Genomic DNA, 27,487 nt, shown 5'->3' with positions numbered 1-27,487 from the left:
CTTTTTCCCTCTAACTGCAGAAGGGTGAGGGCTACCGCCCCAGGGCGAAATCCCCCCCCAACCGGCTTCGTCCCCTACCCCAGTGGTTTTTGCCCGGCTGTTCCCGTTTGTTTATCGCTAGCTCCTCGGGCGAGGAGCTCAGTTCGGCGGATTTCCACAGAGGGGCGCTGAAGCACGTTTTACTGCAGCAAAATGAATTAATAGGAAAAGAGTGAGGGGCACAAACTGAGAAGCGAAACCACACGGTGAAGAGGGCGGGGTGGGGGCTGGGCAGTCCCTCTCCCTTCCCCCCCTCCCAGCCAGCTTCGGAGGGATCACTGCTCACCGCCGGAGATCAGAGCGCCCCGGAACCGGGACCGGCTCGGAGCCCGCTAGCGGCACCGCTGCGACTCCAGCCGAGGCACCTCGCCGGGCTCCCGCTCCCAGCCGCCGGGTCCCGCCCCCCGGGCCGAGCTCAGGCGGCTTCGGCTCCTTTGCAAGTTCTCTCCCCCGGGGAGCCGGCCGGAGCGCGGCTCGCCCTCGCTGCCCACCGGAGCAACGTGCTTTGAATGAGGCTCCGCTTCGCCGCCCGCTCCGCGGCGCTCGGGCCAGGCGACCTCGGAGGCGGCTGGCCAGCCTGGGAGGCGCGGACGGGGGATCAGCCCGCCGCCCCTGCACCCCACTGAACCCCCATCCTCTCCGGCGCCATTAGCTGGGGTTCGGCCTCTCCCTGCGGCTTGCGACCCCGTGGGCTGGTGCAACACTCCTGGGGCTGGGTTTTCAGCCCTCCTCGCTCCAGAGCCGCGGGAGAAGGGAGGGAGCGGAGTACAGATGCTGCCCGCCTCGCGCCCCCAGCTGCACGGATGCGCCACGGAGGAGAGCTGTCGTGTGTGGGGCGCGCTGTAACCCCCACCCCTCAGAGCGCCTCTCTCGCCCCCCTGCGCCGGCACCATGGCTTCGCTGTACCAGCGGTTCAGCGGGAAGATCAACACCTCCCGCTCCTTCCCCACGCTGCCCGAGGCGAGTCGCCTTCTGGGGGCTCCGTGCACCGAGGAGGACAGCGCCGCGGGCAAGAGCGCCCGGCCCTTGCAACAGGAGAGCCGCGGCCGCTTCCACTACCAGCCCCGGGGGGACGGCGAGGAGGAGGAGGTGAGTCTCCGGCCCGCGGCTCTGGGTCGGGCGGCGGGATTCGTTAGCTGGGCCGTCCACCACCTCCTTTCCCTGCGTCCCGCTCAGTGCCCCCCGGCTCCGCGTGCCGCCCCCCGGGCTCTCTCCCGGGGAAGTCCCGACCGGGTTCGAAAGCGCGGGCCGCGCTGCTGGCTCCGCGCTCGGAAAGCGGCCGGGGGAGCAGCGCCGAGCCTCCTCCGAGCCGGGCTGCAAGTTTCGCCCGGCGCACAAAGCTGCACCTGGCCCCTCCTGCCCTTTCCGCCCAGCCGGGAGAACTTAGCGCCCGCCGCGGCCATTTTTCTTTCGGGTTTGCTCGAAACTCCCACTTGCCGGGGAGGGGACGCGGCCCTGGGGACGCGGTGGAGCGCAACTTCCCTCCGCTCCCGGCCCTTGCCCATCGCAGAGCCAAACACTTGCATATTGCCTTAGAAACAAATGACCCCTGCAGGCCCGCGGCGGGACTGGCGGAGGGCAGGAGTCAGTGGCCGGGGATAGATTGCTCCCAGTTGTTCGGAGGGGAGGGGGGGCGCAGCCAGTCCCCAGCACTGGCGAGGCTGGGTGCGGGCGCGGGTAAGGCGCGGTGGTTCGGCCGGTCTACCTGCGCAAACACTTGCTTCCGCTGGAAACGGTGCTAGAGGGTAGACCTCCCTGGTACTTTGCCCTTATTCTGACCCCTGAGCGTGTCAGCTGGTGTCTGGCGCCCCGAATTCCCTGTTCCCAGCGGGACTGTGGCGGAAAGAGTTTGGGGTTTGCCCTGTCCCCCCGCCAGCACCACCCTGAAAACTTTTCGTGCGGGTGAAGCCGATTTATTTTGCTAGCGGAGAAAAGAAGTTAGTCTCCAGTCCCCGGCAGAGCTTCCCGCCTGTTCCTCCCGAGGGCCGGCAGGTCGCTGCGGGAGAGGGTTGGACTTTTTCCCAGGGCCTGCTGGAATCGCCTAACAGCTACACAAGACGGGCCTTCTCCGGGGCCGAGGGGGCGCCACAGTTAGGGCAGTTTGCACCAGGTAAAGACACCTGACACTTTCCTCTCAATAGGTTGATATGAAACCTTTGCATTCTGAAACGCTGTCTCCTGAGAGCTGTCTTGTGACCCTCAGCGGAAATGTGCCAAAGCTCAGCTTATTGCCCGCCAGGTGTCGCTGCGAGAAAGCGAAGTTGCTGCTCTCTGATATTGGTCTCTGGAACATTTTTCTCCCCTGGATTTTTTTTTTTTAATTTAGCCTGCAGCGTATCTTTTTTGGTTTTCAATACGACAGATGTCTGAGCCTGTTTGTCTGATAATCAAAAGCGTTGAGCCCAGAAACAAAGGCTATTTAACATGTGCAAATGATTTTTGCTGACACTGCTCTAAACGACCGAAAACCCTCTTTACCAAAGTTAGACTCATTAGGAGAGGGATATGTAGAACACAGATCTGTATTGCAACTGCCTTTTCCCTTTAAGTTGGGACAATAAAGATTAGGTATGTATGCACACAATTCAGGTTAATTCCAAAACCACGTTGCTGGACAAAAAGGGATTTTATTTTTATTTTATTGCTCGAGTTTAGTATACCAGGGAGTTAAAGCATGAGAATTGCAATGCAAATGTAATTGATTCATAAGCTTCACACAGCATTTCTCTAGAGAATCATTTAGGTAGTTAAAGTTAATATGTAGTCACATAAGGAGTAATGGAATTTCCTTTAGAGTGGGTTTTGTAGATATATACAAGGAATATTTTTGACTCAGGTTAGGCTAGGAATTCGAAGTCACATGGTTGAGGTAATGACCTTGATTTGTTTGGCTCTGTATAATAGCATTATTTTTGGAAGCTAGTTGTGATAAGGGAAGGAAATATTTTAAGGTAGTAAAATATGATTTGGAAAATACCTGTTTGTTTGTTTGTTTTTTTCCCCCCAAGAACCAGCGACACAAATTTAAGCTGTTTCCCTCTGCATTTTCGCATTAGGACTGGGGAGCTGTGACTTTGGGAGCTGTCCCTGGTGCTGGAGTCATTCAACACTTGCAGGAAATAAGTTCTCTCTCCCTTTGCACTAGGCAATTCAAAGGGAAGCTGTGGCTTTATTGCTCTGATGTGCCTTGTTGTCACTCTGAGAAGTGTGTTCAGGTAGACACCAGGCAATTTTTTAACCTTGGCCGTTGTTCAATTGTAGTAAACAGAATGAGATTTTTTTTCTTTTGCAATCGAGACGGCTGCTGAATGTCTCGAAGACAGCAGCACTAAGGCTTTTGCAGGACAAATTAATGTAGCTTTTGGCATAAAATCCCTGAGGGGAGAACGAAATGTGAGGCAGACACAAGGACAAATCTGGGTGAATGAAGTACAGAGGTTGTGTGATTTGGTGATTTATGTGGAGAATCCTCTTACACTGAACAGAGAGAATACTGACTTCTGGCAGGTCTGTTGAATTGTAGTGGCATATGCTAGTGCTTTTTGCAGTTAGGGGTAGTTTATCAGTGATTGCTAAACCCCTTTTGAGAGAATTAAATCTCTGATAGAAATTTCACACTGGGGTTGAAACTGAATATTCAAGATATTTTTCCAGTAGAGGATTTTTCCCCAGCTTTTGAATTAATCAATTAAACATTTTTAAGTCAGAGGTAAGAAATACAAAAGAACTCCTTTCCTCCTGTACATGGGTCGGTCTGTCTGTCTCTTTCTCTCTGTAATACTTCAGTGAAAAATAAAACTAAGATTTATTTTTAAAAACACTAGATTGTGTTTTTAAATCATCTCAATCCATCTGATTATTAATCATATTGAAAAACAATCATTATACCGTAAATATATATATTTTTTTGCATTTGACATCATGTCTTGATTATGATACTCGAGTATTTTTTATATATGAATACATTTCCCAGTGCTATACAAGTTGGAGAAGAAGACAGGTTCCTGGTCTCTCCAATCCATCCTGTTGTTTATATCTAATATTTTCCCCTTCTCCTGGTACTTCTTTCAATACTAGAAGAGACTTACACATGATTAAAATAAGAATAAAACCTGCATTAAAGCAATGCAAAGAGTGTGATCTGTATCAGCACAATTAAAATGAGGAAATTGCAGAGTTAAGCTTGAAACTCCCCACCCCACCAAGAAGTAGCTGATGAGAGTTCATTGAATTTGAACTTGTATAAATGAGATAACACAGCTGTCTGGATGCAGTTGGTATTTTGCTATCGAAACTTCACAGTATTCAATTCTGGTAGCTGGTTCTGCACACCAAGAAGAAATCAACATGTTGAGTGATTTGGGGGTATACAGAGAACATGTGTAAAATATTGATATGCTTATGCCATTTATTCTTGCTTTTGTTATACTTCTATGTCATTTTAAACTATGCCTGTGATTCAATTTTCTTTTGTACAAGTCAATTTTCCAATGGTTTCAATAGAAGTGCTGAATTGGGGCCAGTTATCAAAGCTGCAAAATAAGAGGTCATGTGAACCTAATCCAGAGGACATAATAGTTTTGATATAAATGTGCATTTTTAAGCTAGTGTATTGGCATATGGGACAGGACCTGTGAAGAATGTAAGGAAAGTCCAGTGCATTATAATAGTAGAGTATTAATTCACGTTCTGGAAATATAATCACAATTGTTTCCTCTATGAGATTCAAACTTTTCATATTATTATGTAAACAAGAGATCTTTCTAGATGCTGGATTTCTCCCCCCCCACCCATCTCATTTAAAATAGAGCTGTTTCATTTTTCTTAAGCTTACTTTTCTTTGGAGTCATAGTGATTAATGAGTTTAATTTTTGCAGACAACTGCCAGAAGGTGCTGAGTAAGATATACATGATGATTGTGTATAATCCTGTTCCTTTTAATTACTGTGATGATAACAATGCATTAATCAAGTCCATAAGAACTGAACACTTCCCTACAGAATATTGATCTATTTCATAAGGCACTGACTATAAAATAACCAGAATAATCCATTTAAATTTAAATTCCTGGTGATAATTTATGTGCTAAAACATTCTACTGGAGTGTTATATAGATTTTTCTGTATAAAGAACCAATGCTACATTCCTTTTTCATTTCTTCTTCAGGTAAAAGTCCTATTACAGTTGCAGAAAAAAAAATCCACTGAGTCAAAGTTTGGGACCAACATGAAGTAGCTCTTATTTTTACTTTGAAATCTGGAATACTTTTCATTCAGTTGTATATTTGCCAAATTGTATAAATTGAAGGTCACTTTTAAAAGAAGAAACATAGCTATGTTTTTATAATTTTCAATATTGATAGTTTATTCTAAGACTATTTTATAGAAGTGATTATTTCAGATGTAATTAGTAAATAACTGAGATTGCTACTTTGAGAAGTAAATCAAAGGGTACATCTCTTACTATTGTTCATCTTATTTGAACCATATTATTAAAATTAGAACCCCTCAAAATGTTTAGCATTTAATATGGAAGCTTTGTTAACACATGCAATAAAATGAATAATTTCCAATCCATTATTTTACTACTGGGAAAGCTATTGCTTCCCAGAAGAGTGTCAAGGTCAGTGCAGAGCAACTTAAATATCAGAAATGTTTCAGTCCTTTCCCACAGAGAGAATTTTTTTTTATGTACTTTGGAGTGGTCATGAATCAGTATATAGTGAAGTATTCCATGTAGCTGTCAAAAATCTCTGTATAGGTCATATGAACAGTTTTCTTTGTGCACTATCTGATGCAAAGTCCTTACCTGCAACTTATTCTTAATAAGCTTTAGGATCCTTGGATGCGGTTATCCTGCTGCCTGTATGGGACTGAGGCCACTCACTTAAAGGGAAGCAGGATTAGGTCCCTATTGATTTGTTCAGCCCATCTCTTGAAATTAATAAAAATACAGTTTAGCATCATGAAGTTCAATAATTACACATTCATAAAGTTAATCTCTCCGGCTTGTCTGAATGCAAGTTAATTATATATTTCATTATGTAACTTAACACTGGATAATTTAAAATTGCTGCAATAGGGAGTTTTCATGCATTGCTTTAACAATTGTTATGTTTGGATTTCAAAGGATTCATTATTTTTGTTGCTGGTTTAAAATTAACCTTCCCATTCTGCAAGCCTTTCTAACAGTGATCAGACCTTTGATGTATTATGGATGTTATGAAGAATCTGCTAGAAAATATTTTGAACACACAAGAATAACTATGTGAAGAGTTTGACTCATCTGTCTAGTGGCAGTGATATGCCCAGTAACTTGGACCTCACAGAGTTAGAATACTCAGCTCACATCCTTTCCCTGGAGCTTGCAGGGGCTGGGAGGAATGCAAAGAGAAGGAACAGAGTCCTAGGAGGGAGCATTTTGTATTGCTTTTCAACAAATCTGCTAGCAGACTGAAAGAAGGACCCTAGTGGGCTCCAAATGAAGCTGTTTACAGCTCTCCATTGTCATGGATCCCATGAAAGGCAAGAAATTGGAGGCAAGTGTAAATTCAAGGTTTGGAAAACTTGCCTGGGGCACAAAAGAGAGACAATGTGCAGGAGTAGAATTGTTTGTATAAATGTACTTTGTAGGCTTGAGTCTTTAGTTTACATTCTAGAAAAGATCCCCTTCAAGCTCAATGATATCAAGTTGCTTTTACAAGGAGTTTTTGCCTGCCTAAGGCCTGCAGGGTGTGACTGGCAGAGTGCAGTTTAACATATTAAATTTCACACTGTGACCAAGGGGTGGCAGCAGCTCTTATTTAGTATTTTGCCATATCGCATAACCTATCAATTTTTTTATAAAAAGGCATGAAGCACTGGTTGGTATACCCACTCTTATGTTTAAGGGTTACTTACCCGTTTCTTCAGAAGACAAAAAAACAAACAAACAAAACCCAGACCTGTACTACTTTAAAGACTAACAATATAATTTATTAGGTGATGAGCTTTCATGAGACAGACCCACTTCTTCAGATCTGGAAAATTCAGAATTTTCCAGATCTGAAGAAGTGGGTCTGTCCCATGAAAGCTTATCACCTAATAAATTATATTGTTGGTCTTTAAAGTAGTACAGGTCTGCTTTTGTGTTTTAAGAAGATACAGACTCACACGACTACATCTGTGTGACTATTTACCTGTTTCTGTTTAAGGGCTACTTTCCATATGTGAAGAAGACCTCTGTGTAGGCTCAAAAACTTCTTTCACAAGAAGAAGATGGTTCAATAAAATATATTAGCCCACCAACCTGGCCTATGTTGCTTATGATTTTCTGAAGGTTTTATAGTGGCAGTCTGTCTTTGTCAGGGACTAATGGTATTTTCAATGTTTCTTCAACAATGGTGAAGTCATTTAAAAGCACAGGAGGAGTAGGGGAGAAATTCGTTCTCTCTGCTAACAAAAACTGCTAGGTTTTTTTTTTTTAAGTAACAAACACTCCAAAGGAAAGTGTGCAAAATTTTTATTTGATAAGATTATAGGGTAAAGTTTTAAGAGCCTAAATCCTGTTTGCAATAGTGACTTAGGCGCTAAGACTTAGGATCCCAAGTCATGTAGGCAATTTTGGAAATGTTACCCATAGTTCTTAGGTTACAGATGTGCCAGTTATAAATTATTCACTCCAGCTCCCCCAATAAGAGGCTGAGGGATTGGGGTTTATTTAGTCTACAGAAGAGACGAGGGGGGATTTGATATCAGTTTTAAGTTACCTGAAGGGAGTTTACAAAGAGGATGGAGAGAGGCTGTTTTTAGTGGTGACAGATGACTGAATGAGGAGCAGTGGAAGAGATCTAGGTTGGACAGTTTTTCTTACTATTTCAAAAGGTGGGTGGTGAAGCACTGTACTAGGTTACCTAGAAGGGTGGCAGAATCACCACCCATGACTGGGATGATTTAGTTGGGATTGGGACTGGTCCTGCCTGGAGCAGGGGGTTGGACTTTTCCAATCCTATCATTGGATAGCGAAAAGTGGACTTAATTTGACTGTTATATGGGTTAAAATGCATTTTGCATATGTGTATTAGATTATGCTAAGAAATCTGACATTCTCCTATTGGTCTATTTGCAGTGTGCATGTATTTATTAATAAAAGAGTAGTGATGTCCACAGAACAGTCAGTTTCTTAGGATGCCACTGGACGTGTACAAGTATGCACCATGAAATAGAATGGAGTGTTAACAGGTACAGAAACATACAATATGATCTGGGAAGGTATTCTGGGTTACTCTTGGTCTGTGCTTTTTGTGCAAAAGGTCTATCACTGTATACTCGCCCACTTTGCTCATTAAGTGGCTGGGATGTTCTGTCCTCTCCTCCCACCTGTTTTTGTGTTTTGCTAGCTTGGAAGCATTTTGAGGAAGAACTTTTAAAACATATTTATTTGTAGCTCCTGCACACTGCAGTTGAGATTGGGGCACTGTTGTGCTGGGCCCCAAAGACCTTACAATCTAAACAGAAAGGCTGACAGAATAAGAGAATGTAAAATGAGGATAATGACATTTGCTAATAGTGAAACTGAGGCACAAAAAGATTAAGTGATTTGCCCCCCACATGGTGACATAAGAAGTTCGTGGCAGTGCTAGGCACTGAACCCAGATCTCCTGAAATCCCAAATCAGCGCAGTTTGCTGTCTGACTTTCCTGCCTCTCTCTTTCATAGCTCTTTTAGTTTTTGAGATTTAGATTTTTTTCAGCATTTTACAGAATGCACAAATACATCCAGCCACCTGCCTATTACCACTAGTTATTTGTTGGAGGTTTCTGTGAGTGTTTCAGCAGGATGGCTAAAAATTCTCTCAAGTAACTTGTACTGTTAGTAGCCATAGAGCATTTACTTTTTTGTTTTTGCTCAGGCTAAGCAGACAGTATGTTCAAGATGTCATGAAGTGGAGGTTCGTCATGAAGATCTGCTATATTTTAGTAGATCTCTATTGAGCATGCTCAGAAGTGTATTTCATTGCTTTTAACATCTGTATTTTAAAATTTTCCTCCAAACAAACCAAAGACACTAATTAGTAATAAACTGGCTTTTATAGCATTTCTCAAAGCCCTTTTAAAAGTGAAATAATCCTAATCTTCCTTATACAGCTGGAGATTCAAAGACAAGAGAGAGGGTGAGTGACTTAGGAAGTCAGTAGCTGATCCTGAAAAGACCCGTTTCTCGTGCAAATTCCCCACACCTCATTAGCGTAAGATCACGTGATTTGGAGTCTGAAAGATGTTCTTCTGGACTCCAAAATGCCATTTAGAAGCATGGCCCCCAGGGCATCTTCTGGAAGGAAGTCCTTCTTCCGGAGGCCCCTTCTTCCCAAAAATTTTTTTGAAGAAAGTGGCATATGTAGAAATGGCCTTATTGTGATGCCCCATCTAGTCAATGTAGTGAATCATTTGTTTTGGCTGAACTGAAGTGCTGAGCACCCAGGATCCTATCCTGCACTGGATTTAAACATATGAATAGCCTCACTGACCCAATGAAACTATGCATGGGCTTAAAATTGACTACATGCTTATCTGCTTTGCTGAATCAAGTCCACCATGGTCAGGTCCTTTCAGATGACAATATCGATGTTACAGTTCAAATATTAGGTGGTTTCCAGTGGCTGCTTTTTAAAGAAAAAAGTTGGTTAATATGTTTTTATAAGGAGAAAATGTTTAGGGTTTTTCTTGCTTGTCAATAGGAACTAAAAAGCAACGAGAGATGGTTGAAAAATGCTTTGAAGCCTTAATTCTTGTTACACTGCAGACATACATTTGAGGGAGCTTAATACATCCATCCATTTGTTATTACTTATTTATTATTAACATGAGTTAAAACCCCAGGACAGTCCTTTGAGTTTTGCCATTTTAATTTGATTGCTATTTAATGTTCCTGTAGCAACAGATTCCATAATAAAATTACTTGCTTTCCTCCTATCTCCATTAGCTACCAAATAGAAAGAGGACACTTAAAAGACCAGACATCTATTAAAGTGCAGATGGGAATGCCTTAGAAAGCCACAATGATGTTTTTATAGAACCATAAATGGCCTATGGTGAACCATGTCTCTCTGGTTCTTATTTTACTGTTAGCTCTAGTGAGTACAAAAGCATTATTGAGACAGTTCCTCATCTCTCTCTCTCTCTCTTTTTATATTAGATAACACAGTATCTATTGCTTGGGCATTTGTAATCTGAGGTACAAAAGGGGCACCTGAAGAGAATTCTAAAGGGTACTATAATGTTTCACAATTATAACTCTAATCATACAGGCCCTGCTGAAACAGCTGTTTCATTCTGCTGGAAACCACAGGGTAAACAATACTTGTCAAAACACATACAGTGATTCATTGCAAGCACTGCAATTAATGAAGACTGACATAGGCAATGGTTTAAGGCCACAATAACCTGATCCATTTCAGTTACCTTGTGAAACCCTATTCTGCCAGGTCTGGTATATAACCTATGAGGTGAATGTACTCAAAATACAGATTATCACTTATGCTGTGTCTACATGGACATGTTCTCAAAATAACTGCTGTTATTTTGAAATAACTTTAGCAGCATGTAGATGCACACACTATTTCAAAATAAAATCAAAATAGCAGGTGCATTATTTCAATTCTGGTACACCTCATTCTGTGAGGAATAATGCGTATTTTGAAATTGCTGATGAAGCATTTGTCCACAAAAGCTTATGCACCAAATAAATCTGTTAGTCTATAAGATGGCACAGAACTTCTCATTGTTTTTGCAGATACAGACTAACATGGCTACCTCTCTATTGTTTCAAAATAGGCTCTAATAAGACACAGAATAGGGCTATTTCGAAGTAAGCTGTAATGGGCTGTAATGGCACTATTTTGAAATAGCATTATGGACCTGGAAATGCTATTTCAAAATATCTGGGTGCTATCTAGAAATGCATTTTGTGTGTGGTTTTGTTATTTTGGAGTTGCCATTTTGGAATATCTTATTTGTAGAGTAGTGCTGCTGGGTAGACGTAGCCCAATAGAGAGGCATGCTAAGGAAGGCAGTAGGGGCTATTGGAAGGAGGAGAGTTAAGGTACCTGAGCTCTTTTCCTGATTGTTCCACTGACCTGCTGGGTTACCTTGGGAAGATGACACCTCTCTTTTTCTGCCTCTATTTAGAATGTAAACTTGTTGGAGATTCCTATCTGTTTGTATTAAGAAGACAAGGTGAGTGAGGTAATATGTTTAATTGGACCAGGTTCCATTGAGGTGAGAGACAAGCTTTTGACTCGCACAGAGCTCTTCTTGAGGTCTGGACAAGGTACTCTGAGCCCCACAGCAGGTAGTACAGTTGGGCCCAGATCTCAGGTGAGGCCTCTAGGTGGTGCTGCACAATTAAAGTAGTGCTGCCTTTTGACCCAGAAGTAACTGCACTTCAGTGGAACAATGAAGTAGCTTTTGTGTCTATATAATTCTAACATGTTTTGGTATCTGAGAAGGGTCCATAGCAATGGAGGGTGTTTCTCCACTGATACTGTGGTCCTGTCACCCCAAGCAACACTTGTCAAAGCATCACTAACGCCCGAAATAGCTGACTGTCCTGCTTGCCATAGGGTAAAGGTCTTACAGCCATTGCAGCGTGTCACATGCAGTGCCTTGAGTGGATAATCACTATGATGCACATTTTCTTCTATCTGAGAAACTCTAATAAGCATTTGTAGGTTGGAAAATGTCAGATGGAGCCAAAGTGCCAGCAATTAGGTAAGGATAATGTAACAGATAATAAGAATATACATGATGCTGGATGATCCAACTATTTGTACTTTGGCTGCTAATTTGCCTTGTGTTTTATATAAAGCAAATGGCTCATTGGTGGTGACAAACATGCCTCAGGTTGACGGACATGGAAATGTGAGGTTAATGTGGTTTCCTGAAGTGGTTAATTCTGGTGAGTGTAAACTTACATGTCAGGCTGTTGACAGATGGAAATGTTTCCTGGCTTAAAAGCACTGTGCTTATAACATGAGAAGAGGTCAAAGAAAAAGAAAGGGGAGCAAATATGGAAAGGGAGCTGGCAGGCTGGGGTCCTTTCTTAGAAGGTGTTTCAGGGGATTCTGGGTTTCAGGTTCTGGTGTCTCTTGTTTTCAGTGGTGTTTGGGAGGTTAGGGCTATTTTAGTGCCTTTGTAAAATCTAGACAACATTTTTCTTTAAACAGTTTCATTGTTTGTCCATACTCTATATTCACAACAGCAAAAAAAAAAAAAAAGAGCAGTCATTTATTATGCCACTGCTGTGTCCAAGATAAGCACTTCAGCTGAAATTGGCAAGCAACAGGTGTTTTATTGCCTTGTAGACGCACCCAGCAGAGGAAATCCCAGCCACACACAACTCTGCTGTTTGGGCTTTAGGTGGGGATTACCTGAAGGAGAGGAAGGGAAGGTGGAATCCCCTCTCCCAAGCCATGGCCAGTTTGCAGTACAATGCAGCCACACCCCACCTGTTCCAGCTTCAGTGCCAGGTACATGACATCATGGGGATGCTGGATCCCGTTGTCCAATCCACCCTCCAGCCCTCAGGACCAGCCTTGGGCACTCTGACAGTGCGCAGAAGACGGCCACATAATTACATCTATCCATGTACTGAGGACCACTGCTATGACAGGCTCCCTCCATAGAATTTAGGGACTCTTGCTTGGCTGCTGTGCCCACGGCCCACGCTTACACAATGCCATTCAAGACCTATGGTAAAAGGTGCAGAAAACCTTCCTCTGGGCCCCCTCATAGCTCGGTGACTTTCACCCAGGGGAGCAGGAATGACAGAGCTCCAGCTCAGTGATAGTGACATAGCATGTGAATTTCCAAGCCACCTCCTCTGTTTAAATCATATGTAAGTGAAGGAAAGTCCCAGAGGAGCCCAAAGAGAGGGAAGGCAGTAGGTAGAGGAGAACCATAACCAGGCAACCAAGGAAGAGAAGAAAATGAACTGGGGGAAGAGAAGCTTGGGATACAGGGCTAGGCTCCAGCACTTCTAGCCAAATACCCTGCAGATGAGGTGAACGGGTGAGTTGGGCTCTAAGCAGGTAGCCAAGGACAAAATTCCTCTGGGAGTCTAGCAGGCAGCCTAAGATACAGCCTTACCTGTGCCCCTCTGCCTTGCTTAACCCTGTCTAGTGACTGTTGGGGTTGGGCAGCGCCTGCACCCCTGCAGGGTTGGTTACATCTGCACCGACAGGGAGCTGTGCTTTTGTTTCTCAGCACACTTTACCATATGCACTTGTGCCTGGGCTCTTCCCAGGTGTCCCACAGAGTTCAGGGGAGTGACATGCATGTTGGTTTACACAGCTACCTGCTTGAATTTCCAGGAGCATATTACTCTGCACCTCAGGTAGTTTGGGGTGCAAGGAGGGAGCTGACAGCCCTGGGTCAGATCAGATTTCAAGCATAAATGCTCACAGGAAGTGATGCCAACATTCCCTTCTTGTGATGCAGTATATGGATTTAAATCCACATTTCCTGTGCATTTATAGAAGCATAGAAATGTAGGGCTGGAAGGAACTTCCAAAAGTCATCTGTGGTGAGGCAGGACCAAGGGTGCTTGTGTCACCCCTGCCAAGTGTTCGTATAACCAGCTTTTAAAAACCGGCAGCGACAAGGAATCCTCATTCCCTGTTGGTGACCTATTCTGGTGCAGGCTGAACCTCTCTTGTCCAGCATCCTCGGGACCTGACCAGTGCTGAATGAGAGAAGTTACTGAACCACAGGAGGTCCACTGCTTCCTGGGCTCTTAGAAGACATTTAAGGGTAAATTGCAGCTAAATAACAGCACAGAACACTGAGAGCCAGGACTGGTGGCTGCAAACACACATTATGGGACCATGAGAAACTTGGCTACACCTGGTAAGTGGTCCTCCAGCTAAGCAAAATTATTATGGATGTTGCTGGACAAGGGAGTTCCTGATTAGAGAGGCTCAACTTGTACTTCACAATCCTTTTTCCTGATATCCAATCTGAATCTCCGTTGCTGTAAACTAAGTTGATTACTACTTTTCCTTAAGCAGTGCTTGGTTGCTCTGGATGTTCCCAGAAAGCAGTGCAAGCATACCCAAAATGATTAACTTTACAATTTTGCAACCAGTGCTTGCAGACATGTTAATGGTGGATTTTTTTTCAGTTCAATCAATAGAGGTCTGTACCCACAAAATAAATTGTAAAATCTCTCCACTGAATACAGTGCCACATTATACTTCTACATCCTCCCAGAATGAGGGAGATCTGTTTCCACTAAGAGGAAGCTCTGAAGATGCGTGCTTTCAGAAAGGTAGTGGAATACTGGTGGATTAGGAAAATATACCAGAAGGCTGTTAACTATGCAATTTAGCATAAAATTTAAGAAGCTGCAGTGTGAATCAGCGAGCTGAGTTTCCCCTAAAATTCCCACAGAAGGCTGTTCTTTTGTTAAAGACAGATTGTGCCACTCCAACCTGAACAAGCATAATTTAATTTGAAAGTGATGTTCTGCATTCCTTTCACCTGATCACAGTTGGTGACGAGCCATGAAATTTCTCCTTGGTCTACTGGAGTTCAATACATGAGAATTTTCTAACTTGGTAAAATGATTAAAAGCACTCCAGATGTATATTATCAGTGAGGCTTCTGAGAAAGAACTCATTCCGCTGTCTTTAGGAGCCTGTGTAAGAGGCTTTGTGAACATTGATTGAATGGGAGATTGCCAAAGTAATTATTAATAGTAGGGAAATTTAATAAAATACACGGCTTTGTGTTAAAATTAAATTAAAGAACAAATAATGGCATAAGTGTAAAAGATAACTTTTACAGCTTGCTGCAGTGTATTTACATTTTACAAGGCTCAGTCCTTTTGGCAATGGTGAAAGGTAAACGGCATACATCATTGGTTAGCAAAGCTTTCCCTTCAAATCACATTTGAAATCAAGGCAGACTGAGCAGATCAGTTTTGGTTTATTTTGCTTTTTTAAAATATTCAGTTAAATCTCAAAGAAACCCACCTCCAGCCGCAAAGCCATCGGCTAAATGAAACTGATCATAGTGTTTTTACCTCTGTGATTCTTGAGTGAGGCAGCACATCAGGAAAATAACACTATTCATGGATCTTGCAGGTTCGGGGGGAAAAGGGTGAAATGGTGAAAAGTTTGGTTGGCTGTAGTGTCTAGAGGGGCATCTCCCTGCTTCCTCTTTCACACACATTGGGCAAGGTTTTGAAAAGTGACTAATGACTCTGGCTGCCTCAATTTTTAGTTTAGATGCATTAAAGCCTGACTTCAATGTGTATGTACAAGTGCTCAGTACTTTGACAACCTGTCTTCATTTATGTGTCTTGAATGGGATACAGCTGTAAATCTTGGATGCTTTTAGTGGAATGGATTGCTAAAGGGTGATCCAAAGCCAACTGAAGTGAATGGGAGTGGGAGTCTTTGAATTGGTGACTGTGGGCTTTGGACCAGGCCTTCAATATGTATCTAGTACACTAAGCACTTAAAAAGTCATTTGATCTGTCTATCTCCAATAGATTTAGAGAATTGTATTCCTCTTGCAAAATCTCAAGAGCCTGTTCTAATCTCCAATATACCTATAACCTCCAAGGATGCTCAATGGAATTATGAGAGGCAAGAAAGCGTTTTGTATTTAGAGTGGGGATCCTCTTTATAAAAGAAGATTAATATCATGTTTTGTCTCGGAGGGTTGCAGTTTTAGTCTGTATCTGCATAAACGAAGAGGAGTCCTGTGGCACGTGACAAGTATTACTTTTGCTGTTCTTTTAGATATATCCCTACCTCTGTAATTTGCGCTCCATCTCATCTAATGAAGTGGGTTTTACCCATGAAGGCTCATGCCCTAAGAAATCTGTTAGTCTCTCGTGTGCCACACCTCTCCCCATAATGATCTGTGGCACAGATTCTTCCCTGGTCTGGAAATCTGGGGAGCAAAGAACATCTTTCAGGGGCCATCTGGGAATTAACACCTGAACGTTGTCCTGCCCAGGACCTTTCTTGCTACGTCTCCACAGTCAGCTTTCCCACAGTCTTTTCATCCAAACATGCATAAGGTGGCAGTTCCATCAGTATTTAAAAGCAGGTGGTGCTGCCTCTGGGAAAAACCCTGACTCCAACCAGGAAATGTGGAAGAGGCTTTGTAGTGGGGGAATTTGATCTTTAACAGGACACACATCTTTTTAAAGAAGCCCCAATTATTATTAGATAGGCATTAAAATTTTTAAAGTTTTAATGGGGTCACGATGGCTGCTGGCAATTAATTAGTATTAATAATTAATACTATGTTAATACAGCAACCACTCCTGGCATTCTCTAGTCCGTGTAGGGAAGGGAAGGAGCCTGCCTTCTGTACAGCATCTCTCTGGCCAGGTCAGGAGACAGGATGGGGCTGCTGGGGGGTCATAAGGGCTAATAGTGGGGACAAGACTGAGACAGGGTTTGAATGGGAGTTGAGGCACAGGGCTACGGAGGAGGGAAGTGCAGGGCCATGGGGGCAGAGAGGTAGGGCATGCAGAGTTATGGGGGAAGGTGGATGGGGATGCAGAGAAACATGGGGAAAGGGGCAGATGTGCCTTACTCAATGGGCAACTCAAGGGGCCAGCTGGGGTCTGCATGGGGGGGAAGCTCCTAACAATTCCTCTCCACCCCACAAAAAACCCTGTTCCATGCTTCTTCCACCCAGACCCGATCACCCTTCAAGTTCACAGCCAGGCCCCCTCCACTTCTCTCTGTTACCGCTGACTCCCCCAAGCCTTTGCACTTGCTTGTGAGGGCTGCAGGAAGTATGGTTCTGTTTTGTAGTTAAATGAATCATTACTCAGAGTTCTGTGTTAATATGACTAATAGGGGATCTATTTGCTAAAAAAAAGAGAACGAATTTCTGACTCTCTTGTTGTCTGTGGTGTTAGACATAGCTGCTGGCAGGTTTTTTTTAAACAAATTGCCAAAATAATTGAAGCTGGTGTGATTGCATTGTGTTATTTTGACAAACTATGAAGAATTTTGAAATATTGTGCACAGAATTTGTAATATGTTGGTGCAGAATACCCCCAGGAGTAGCGTGTTCACACAGCAGTGTAACCTTGAGCTGGAACCTACGCTCAAGCCAGGCCCCACTCATGTCCACACAGCATTTGTGCTAAGACTCAGGATCCCAGACCTCTGCAGGGCAGGCAGGTCCAAGCCCATGTTAAGCTGAGACCTAATGTTTGAGCTCTATTGTTTTCTGTGTTTATGGATGTATTCCAGGGTTTCCGGCAGCAAGGCAGTAAAGCTGATGGGCAGGAAACAGCTCTCAGCCACAGAAATGTCAGAGCTTCTCCCTCCTCAGGCCAGGCTGAGCCAGGTGTTTGCTGCTTCCACTCCCTGCACAGCAGCTGTTTGGTCCCACTTTTGTCTCTGGCCTTTGTTCCAAGGCTCCCCCTGGCCACATTAGACCTGCAAGTCCAGGGGCATTTGGGCATCATCCACTGTGAGGGTGGTGAGTGGGAGCCAGCCTCAAAACTTCCCTGCAGCCTCTCACTGCAGTAAAAATCCTCAAAAGCCTGATTAGGGATGAAGTACAACTTCTCTAATTGTTTTACTGTGGGAGGCAGCAAAGCTGTCGTATCACAAGAAAATGAGCTTAAGGGGGAGGAAGACCTATATCTTTACTCCTCTGTATATGTGCACCATGAACTAGCAGGTGTTGCTCTCTTACTATAACTTTGTCAGTGGAGGACTATGTCTGAGTTTGCAGACAAGTTGCTAGAACTTGCATTCATAGAGAAAGAGGTAAATCTGCACTTGTTTACTACTGAACTCGTTTACATATTTTGGGAGTATGAACTATGGCCACAAAGAGACAGCACTGTAGCAGCCAGCAGCAACAGCAACACAATCATCTACAGCGTTTTTTTTCAGACAGTCCTCCCTTCATGTAAGACTGTGTGGTTTCTCCCAGAAGAGCCAAAGACCCCAGCGGAGAAGGCCCACCAGTTCTGGGTGGCTCATCCAGCAAGTGCCCGTTTTGACTCGTATGTCCAGGAGAGCAATCCAGTAGTAACTTCTTTTGCTCTGCCCTCTTGTTTTGAGAACAGGCTGGTTGATTTTTATTATTAGGGACTTGATTACCATGGACAACTGGATCCTAAGCTTTCTCAGATCAGGTTTTGCCATATGGTAACTCCTCATTCCTTCTCCCCACCCCCAACCCATCCAGTTTCAGGTGCCCTCTCATGAGACACCACTTCTTGAGCAGGTTCAGTCTCTTCTGGCTTTGCAGGATGTAGGGGAGGTTCGCCAACAGTGTCAGGGACAGGCATGTTACTCCTGGTATTTTGCTGATTCCAAGTCCATGGGAGAATAAGACCTCTGGGATCTCCACAAATACATCAGATACACGAGACTCTTTATGGTCATCCTAGCAAATATCCTCTATACCTTCCATCATGACTGTTTGTGGTACAGGAACTTGAGGGCACTTATTCCTATGTAGCAAATTGAGACACAGGAGGCTTCTTCATTTTCATTGGGCAGACTATCACTGTTGTATTTCATGCTGCCTTTTGGCCTATCTTCTACTCCCCAGGTCCTTACAGTGTATTTCAGAAAAACAAGAATTCATATCTCCCAGTGTCTTACTCCGTAGTAAAAAGTCATCCTCCAGAGTGACCTGTTAAGCCAAATGGAAGCAGTTCATGATGTGGTTGTAAATCTGGGGCATTCCGCTGAAGCTGGTTGGTATCTAGGACATCGTGGAGAAGTATTTACACCTTCTCTCTTCTGGTCTTGCACGTGGTTGCTAGGAGTCCATGTGGTGGGAGTGTCAGCATTTCACCTGCCTATCAACTCTTTATATCCCATGAGTGTGTTCTTGAGTGTGTTCTCATCACCTAATGCGTAAAGAGCTGATTCCTTTGTGGGACCTTAATACTGTCTCAGCAGCTCTTATGGGAGCTCCTTTGAGGCTTCTGGTAACTTTCTCCTTCTCCCTTTTGCATCAGAAAACTACTCTTGTGACAATAACATCGGCAAGGAGGGTGGATGAGTTACAGGCTTGGATGGCAGAGCCCCCCTACCTGCAGTTCTCTAAAGACAAAATAACTCTATGGCCACATCCTAAATTTTTATCCAGTGTTTTCCCAGTTTTACTTCATCCAAGCTGTATACTTCCCAGTGTTCTTCCCTAAGCAACATTCAGCCCCACAGAAACAACATCTGCCCACATTGGATGCCAGGCGATATGTGCTTTTCTGGTTAGGACCAAATGTTTCCACCCCACAGTTCGTTTGTTTCATGTGTGGACTGAATGAATGTCCAGGGCTCTCTTTGCAGGTGATCTCGAGGTGAATAACTTTCTGTATCTGGATATCATTGAAGTGTCCCAGGCTATGCCACCTCAAAGAGTGTGGATTAAGTGTTCTTATGATATCCTATAATCTTATTGGCTTTCTATTCTTGATGGTTTTCATAATCCCTGGACTAAAAGATATTGTGATGGAAAGGATTCATCCAACAAAGAAATGAAAAGTTCTTTAAGCACTAACAGTCATACCAGGCCTATTCAATACACAACAGAGACTCTGCAATCCAATTTATGCATTTTAAAAGTGATAATACCCATGTAAAAACTCATTATTTTTCTTGTTGTTTGGAATTATAGATGCTACCAAACATATAGCTTCCAGGTGGCTGTCAGTTTGCTTCCCCTGTCTATTATATCTGGTGCCCATGCTTACATCCCAGAAGAAGGCTCTAATTATCTAGTTGTACTTGGTATCTTGTTCTCTTGTCCAGTGAATGATGAATTAGTTATATAAAATGAAACAGTAGAGGGTGGGGGAAGGAGTGCCGTCAGCACTGGAGAATATGGAAGCACATTACATATGTGGGAAAATGGGAACACTCATGTTTTGAGCCGCTCAGGGGAAAGTTTAAAAGACACGGGAAAGTTTAAAAGACATGCATATAACTTTAACAAATTGTGACTCAACATCTGAGGTGCACTGGCTAATTAGCTCCAGTCGTAAAGCACTTGCTTACTATGTGAGAGGCAGTGGCATCAATGGCCACATTCTCCAGCAAAAGTGGTATCCTTATTTGAACTCCGCCATGAAGACTCTGGAGGTTCCATGCCAGTTCCAAGCCTGGATATAGGAGATGTGTTGGTCAGATGAATAACAATGTGCTGACCGTGAAACAACAATAAGAATGAAATCTGATACCAGAATGAATAAATGATAGAAGTGGCCAGTTCGGACATCACGTGGATCAACAAGGTCCGCAACACCAACTGAGCAATGGGGGTTAGGTCAATAAGTTGGCTACCATAAGAAAATTACAATTAACATGTCCTATCGATTGGAATGTGGAATGTCTGAACACTGTGGGAAACTGGACAGGTAGGGCTGCTTCAGAAGGAGATGGAGAGATACCGATGCAATATACTTGTGCTGGCAGAGATGCATTGGATGGCATCGGGAGAGATATGCATTTGCAAAGTCATTTGGTCAGGGAACAAAATGAAGCATGAGGCAGGAGTGAGATTCCTTCTTTGCAAAAAAGCTAGAGAAGCATTGTTAGGATGCAAACCGGTAAGTGCAAGAATGATGGTAGTGAAATTCGAAGCAAAACCGTTCATCTCGGTCATTCAGTTGTATGCACCCACATCAGACAGTATGGAGGAAGAAATTGAGCTATTCCATAAAGACTTGACAAGCTGGAGGAGACACCAAAGACAGAGGTGTTGATCATCAGAGGAGATTGGAACAAATAACGAAGGTTGGGAGAGAGTAATGGGAAGATTTGGAGATTGAGAAAGAAACAAATGAGGTGAGAAACTACTAGAGTTCGGTAAGGAGTACGAGATGGTGATCTGCAATATGAGATTCCAACAAAAGGACTGTAGGAAGTGGACATGGTGATCAAATGACGGGAAGTCTAAGAACATGATAGATATGATTTTGATTAGAAGATGGGTAACATCAGTACAGCAGTGCTGAACTTTCCAAGGAGCAGATAATAGGCTCAGACCCAGTCTGGTGATTGCAAACATCAAGATAAAACTCAAGAGAAAGTGTAAGACAGTTTAAGAAAAGAAGAGATGTGGTGAGGCTGGGCAAGTTAAAATAGGGAATGCGTACAGAGCAGTGCTCAAAGAGAAGGTTAGGAATGCAGCCACAGAGAAGGACCTAAATAAGTGAGTTGAAGGGATAGCCATGGCGATAGATGAGGCAATTGAGTTGCCTGTTCTGGAAGAAGAGAACGTCAGTAAGAAGTGGATTGTGCAGGAGACACTGAAGTTGGCTCAAGAGAAGAGAGCATTGAAGATCTTAAGGGATGTTTCTCAGAGGGCGGAACAGCAGTATAGGGTGAAATGCAATGAGGTAAGGAAGGCTGTCAGAAACAATAAGGCAAAATGGGTAGAGGAGCAGTGTGAAGATATAGAGGTACTACAGTGAATGTAAGACCAGGGAGGTGTATAAGATGATTAGGAATATTAATAGGAAGTGGCAGCCAAAGCAGATGGCGATCAAAGACGAGACTGAAGAGGTGCTCATGAACAAGGAGAAGATATTGCACCAATCTATACAAAGCAAAGTTGGACCTGAGAGTCTCAGAGAGACTGATCAAAGAACTGAAAGAGATATCTCCACTGAGCATTGAGAGTAAGACTGATATTTCAAAGGATGAAGTAGGAAGAGCAGTGAAACAACTAAGGAACAACAGCAGCCCTGGAAATAAGATCACGGGATAAATGATTAAATATGGTGGAGAAAGTATGATTCAGTAAATATACCAACTATGTAATATAGTATGGAAAGAAGGGAAGCCACCTGAGGAATGGACAAGATCCATGATAGTGACAATACACAAGAAAGGAAGTGCATTGGAACTACAGAATGATTGCCCTACTGAGTCATCTAGGAAAGGTGTTGATGATGATACTGACAGAGAGACTAAGATCGCAGATAGAAGAACATCTAGCAGACAAGCAAGCGGGGTTCAGGGAAGATAGAAGTACCATATGTCAAATATTGGCACTAAGGTTGATAGTAGAGAGAGCTCGATGAAGGAACAGGAACATCTACACTTGCTTCCTCAATTTCAGAAGGCATTTGACAGTATTAATCCGAAAGTGACTTGGGCAGTGGTGGAATCGTATGGAGTGGATAGTAGACTGATACGGTTGTTTGAATGATATCAATAACAATGCGGAGGCAGCAGTGAGAACATGCGGAGAGTTCGGAATTTGGTTTAAAACCAGTAGAGATACGAAACAAGCAGATCCGATGTCAGAGTATCTTCATCACACATTTACAGAGAGTGATGGAAAAGATCAAGGAAGAGGTGGAAGGGATATCTGTGCATAGGATAAGAATTAACAACTTGAGGTTTGCAGATGATATAGTTATCACTGAGGAAGATGAGGATGAGATAGCCAAAAACATTCAGGTGCTAACCAAGGAATGATAGCTGTATGGACTGGTTTACAAACATCGATTAAAAACCATCCTGCTGCATAGTAAGAAATGCAAACATGGTGGGCAACCAACTTGGCTTAACAGGGAAATCCTTAGTCAGGTTAAACTCAAAAAGGATGCATACAAGAAATGGAAACATGGACAGTTGATTAAAGAGAAGTATAAACATATGGCTGGAGAATGCTGGGGAGTAATCAAGAAAGTGAAAGCACAATTGGAACTGCAGCTGGCAAGGGATGTGAAGAGTAACAAGAAGGGTTTCTACAGGCATGTTAACAATAAATGAGTTATCAGAGAAGATGTGGGGCTGTTACTGGATGAGAGAGGTAACCTAGTGATAGATGATGTAGGAAAAGCTGAAGTATTCAATGCTTTTTTTGCCTCAGTCTTCATGGACAAAGTCAACTTCCACACGGTGGTCCTAAACAATGCAGTATGGGAAGGTGGAGGGCAGCAATCTGTGGGGAAGGAACAAAGTTCTGAGCTATCCAGAAAAACTAGATGTATACAAATCCATGGGTCTTGATTTAATGCACCCAAGGGTACTGAGGGAGTTGGCAGAAGTCATTGCTGAACCTTTGGCCATCATCTTTGAAGACTCTTGGAGATCGGGGGAGATACTGGATGACTGGAAAAAGGTAAACGTAGTGCCCATCTTTAAAAAAGAAAAGGACAATCCAGGGAACTATAGACTGGTCAGCCTTACCTCAGTCCCTGGGAAAATAATGGAGGGGATCCTCAAGGAATCCATTTCAGAGCACTTGGAAGAGGGGGAAAGTGATCAAAAGTAGCCAGCATGGATTCACTGGGGCAAGTCCTGCCTGACTGATCTGATTAGCTTCTATGACAAGGTAACAGGCTCTGTGGACATGGGGAAATCAGTGAATGTGATATACCTTGACTTCAGCAAAGCTCTTGATATGGTCTCCCACAACATTCTTGTCCATAAGTTAAGGAAATATGGATTGGATCCTTGGACTATAAGATGGATAGAAAGCTGGCTTGATGGTCAGGCCCAACAGGTAGTGGTCAATGGCTCAATATCTGGATAGCAGTCAGTTTCAAGTGGAGTGCCACAAGGCTCAGTTCTAGGGCCAGTGTTGTTCAACATCTTCATTAATGACCTGGATGAGGAACTGGATTGCACCCTCAGCAGATTTGTAGATGACACAAAACTAGGGAAAGAGGAGATACATTGGAGGGTAGAGAGAGAATCCAGAGGGACCTGGATAAATTGGAGGACTGGGCCAAAAGAAGTCAGATGTGGTTCAACAAGGAGAAGTGTAGAGTCCTTCCCCTGGGGCGGAAGAATCCCAAGCATTGTTTTAGGCTGGGGACCGACTGGCTCAGCAGCAGTATGACCAAAAGGAACCTGGGGTTATGGTGGATGAAAGGCTGGATATGGGTAAACAGTGTGCCCTTGTAACCAAGAAGGCTAACGGTATACTAGGGTGCATTAGGAGGAGCATTTCAAGCAGATCTAGAAGAGGAATAGTTCCCCTCTACTTGGCACTGGTGAAGCCACGTCTGGAATATTGTGTCCAGTTTTGGGCCCCCCAGTATAAAAAGGATGTGGATGTGCTGGAACAGGATCAGTGGAGGACAACAAAAATGGTTAAGAGGCTGGAGCACAAGACCTATGAGGTAGGCTGAGGGATTTGTGCTTGTTTAGTTTACAGAAGAGAAGACTTAGATATGATGTAATAGCAACCTTCAATTTCCTGAAGGGGAGCTCTAAAGAGGAGGGTGAGAAACTGTTCTCAGTGGTGTCAGATGACAGAAGAAGGAGTAATGGTCTGAAGTTGAAGAGGGAGAGGTGTAGGTTAGATATTTAGGGAAAACTACTTCACCAGGAGGGTGGTGAAGCATTGGAATGCATTGCCTAGAGAGGTGGTGAATTCTCTATCCCTTGAGGTTTTTAAGTCCCATCTTGACAAGGTCCTGGGTGGCATGACTTAGTGGGGTCTGATCCTGTTTGAAACAGGGGGCTGGACTAGATGACCTCCTGAGGTCCCTTCCAGCCCTATGATTCTATGAAAAACAATGGCATTTGAAGATAAGGAAATAGGATGGAAGATCTGTGTAGACGGGATTGAAGTAGACTGTGGAGAAGTTCACATAGCTGGGGAGGAACATAAGGTATGATCTAGACTGTAAGAAGGAAATAGCAACTAGAATAGTGAAAGCAAGATCAAGTTTGAAGACAACGGAGAAGATCTGGAAAAGCATAGCAATTAGCTTAGGAATGAAGCTGAGCATCTTGAAAATGTGTGTATTCAGCATCGTGTTGTATGACTGAGAAATGAGTGATAATGAAAGATTAGAAGAGAAGAATATTGGCAGTTGAGAGGAGTTGTTATAGAAAGATCCTGAGAATAGGATGGATGCAGAATATCACCAATGAGGAATTATATATGAAGATACAGCCGAAAGGGCACCTACCTCAGAAGGTTATACAGCGCAAGTTAGAGCTGTTCAGGCCTATTTGCAGAATGAATGACGAATGAAAAATCAAGACCCTGGTATTTGTCATAATGAACAGTTTGAATAAGAGAGGCAGACTCCACAGAGAATGGGTAGATGATATCATAGATGGGTGCGGAGCTAGTCTACAGAAATTAAGCCACGCCACACTGAACAGGGAAAGATGGAAGAACATAGCAAGAGGCATCAGACCCCAACAGGCACTGAGACCGTGGTTGATGATGATGTGAGGGGGAAAGAACTTTTCTAGTGTTCAAAGCACGCAAACAGCTAGTAGGAAGAAGATTTTCTTGCACTAATACAAGGGGTGGAAGGATGAAAACCAGAATGTATGTAGCTTAATATAAGGAGAGCTTCTTAACAGGAAGATGTATAAGGCCAAACAATCTCTTAAGGAAAATGGCAGAAATCCCACTGTGTTGCCAACCTTGAGATAAAATAACCCATGTGTTAAATTACAAAACATCGAGAGACTGGCACCACAATCGTGAGATTTTAAAAAATGATCAAATCATGCTTTTTTTTCATTTTATTTTTTGATTTGTTAATTCGTAACTATTCTTCTGATAACGTGTGTGAGAGAATTTCAGATGCATTACTGCATACTAAAATGCACACCTTAGCCTAGGTCTACGCTATGTCAAAAAGTCAATTTTAAGATAAGCATCTTTAGCCACAGCAATTGTGTAGGTGGAGTTGACGTTGTATATTTTTTTCTGGGCATCCTCACAGCAGGAGGTTGATGGCAGATACTCTCTTGTAAGGGAGGTCAACTCCTTCAGATAGTGAGGAGTACCAGGGCTGACTTTAGAGTCTTGATGGCATGATTTAGTGCATCCCCATGAGGGATACTAAATTGAACCCTGGAAGATCAACTATGATCAAAATGATCTTCTGGTAAGTATAGCTGTACCCTCAGATTGAGACTCCATTTAGCCTTAAGATCTTTTTTTCTTGTTTTCCCAAAACAACATACACTTACAACAGTCTTTGTCTTCCCTTGCATCAAATGACCTTCCTTTACTCCTTCAAATACCTTCTGAAAACAGATTATTTCTGCAAACACTTCCATTGGTTGTCTTAAACTCATACTGACACCTAGGTCTGTGCTTCTGACTATTTAAGTCTGTACAGGATCTTAATAAGCTTTTTGGGATGTAGCCATCTGGTTATGTTCGTATTTTATGGATTTTGTGGATTTTTTATTGTCAGAAGGGAGTCGTGATAACCTAGTTTGACTCCCCGTATAACTCTGGTCATAAGGCTGCCCTGAATTAATTTTTGCTTCAAGTTAAATAGCTGTGGTTGAAATAGAGCATATTTTTTAGAAAATATCCAGTGTTGATTTAAAAGTTTTCAGTGATGAAGATTCTATAGCACACCTTAATGGGTTCTCTAATGATTAATTACTTTCACTCTTTAAAACTTATTGCTAGTCTAAATTTGTCTAGCTTCCACTTCCAGTCATTTGATCTTGTTGTACTTTTGTCTGCTAAATTGAATTATGACATTTCTCACCCCCATATAAGTGCTTATACATTTCGGTATGACATTAGGCCCATGGCTGATGCTTGATAAATATACAATTCATGCTATTATCTCTTTCTTGTCCTCATATTTCTACATACTTCATTCTACTGTCTTGCTAGTATGATGAGAAACTTGTCCTGATTCTGCATAATTCATTATGGAGTCATACTATCTTAAATTATTTCCTCCCTCTCTCCATAACCTATTGCTACTGTTGTGAAATCCAAATGAGGATTATTTCACACCACTTAGGACTCAGCAAGGAAAGTGAACAATCATCTCCATCTGCCTTCGGGAATGATCAGAATGGAAAACCTTTGAAAATTAGACTGGGCAAAACCCCGGGAAATAGTGTAGGAATCATCCTGCTGCAGTAGGCAGAGAAACAAATGAGATGTCCCACTTGCTCTTTGCCGTTTCTACTAGTCATTCTAAGACCTGAAACTCCATGAAGCAAGAGCGTAGTTTAAGAGGGTGTTGCCTTTTGCAACAATATTAACAGAATTTTGCAATCTATTTTCTGAAAAATACAAGGGTTTAAGTCAAGTATAATATATTCCCCCTGCTTGTACGACACATGAGTATTACCTGCTTTCATGTGACTTAACACTTCTTTCAGATCACCATGCCAAATGTCCATTTGGGGATATTGTAGGGATTTTCCCAAAAGACTTAGGTTCTGCAAATCAATGAATTAAATGCATCGGACCACGTATTTGGATCTTCCTCTATGTTGGATGCTATTTTTCATTTTACTTGACTATTCACAATGCCATTACATGAGCATCTACAGCTCAATCAAAATTGCTTAAGCCAAATGATGCAATGTATATGGGTCAGGGCAGCTGTATTGCCAGACTATGGAGTTGTTCATTAATTTGCTGTGAAAGTAAACAAATGAATTGAGAGAAGAGAGTAAATATTTCAGAAGTATCAGCTTATCTTTTCACACTGTC

The 27,487-nt window shown here is 43.0% G+C and overlaps 1 protein-coding gene across 2 annotated transcripts in view; it reads left to right on the top strand.

The window, feature by feature from the left end:
• The first annotated feature begins 930 nt into the window (after window positions 1-930).
• DPP6 (dipeptidyl peptidase like 6) overlaps window positions 931-27,487 on the top strand; it is a 612,774-nt gene continuing 586,217 nt past the window's right edge. Inside the window, exon 1 of one of the 2 annotated variants that reach the window (XM_074986299.1) lies at window positions 931-1,067. In XM_074986299.1, coding sequence (XP_074842400.1) covers window positions 931-1,067 — 137 coding nt within the window. Of the gene's footprint in view, window positions 1,129-27,487 lie in introns of both variants that reach the window. The other variant, XM_074986298.1, reaches the window with a different exon arrangement.

The sequence above is a fragment of the Carettochelys insculpta genome, chromosome 2, assembly GCF_033958435.1.
Source record: "Carettochelys insculpta isolate YL-2023 chromosome 2, ASM3395843v1, whole genome shotgun sequence".
In the NCBI taxonomy this organism is placed as follows: domain Eukaryota; kingdom Metazoa; phylum Chordata; order Testudines; family Carettochelyidae; genus Carettochelys; species Carettochelys insculpta.
Note: the sequence above shows the minus strand (reverse complement) of the source record. Positions and strands in the feature narration are given on the sequence as shown.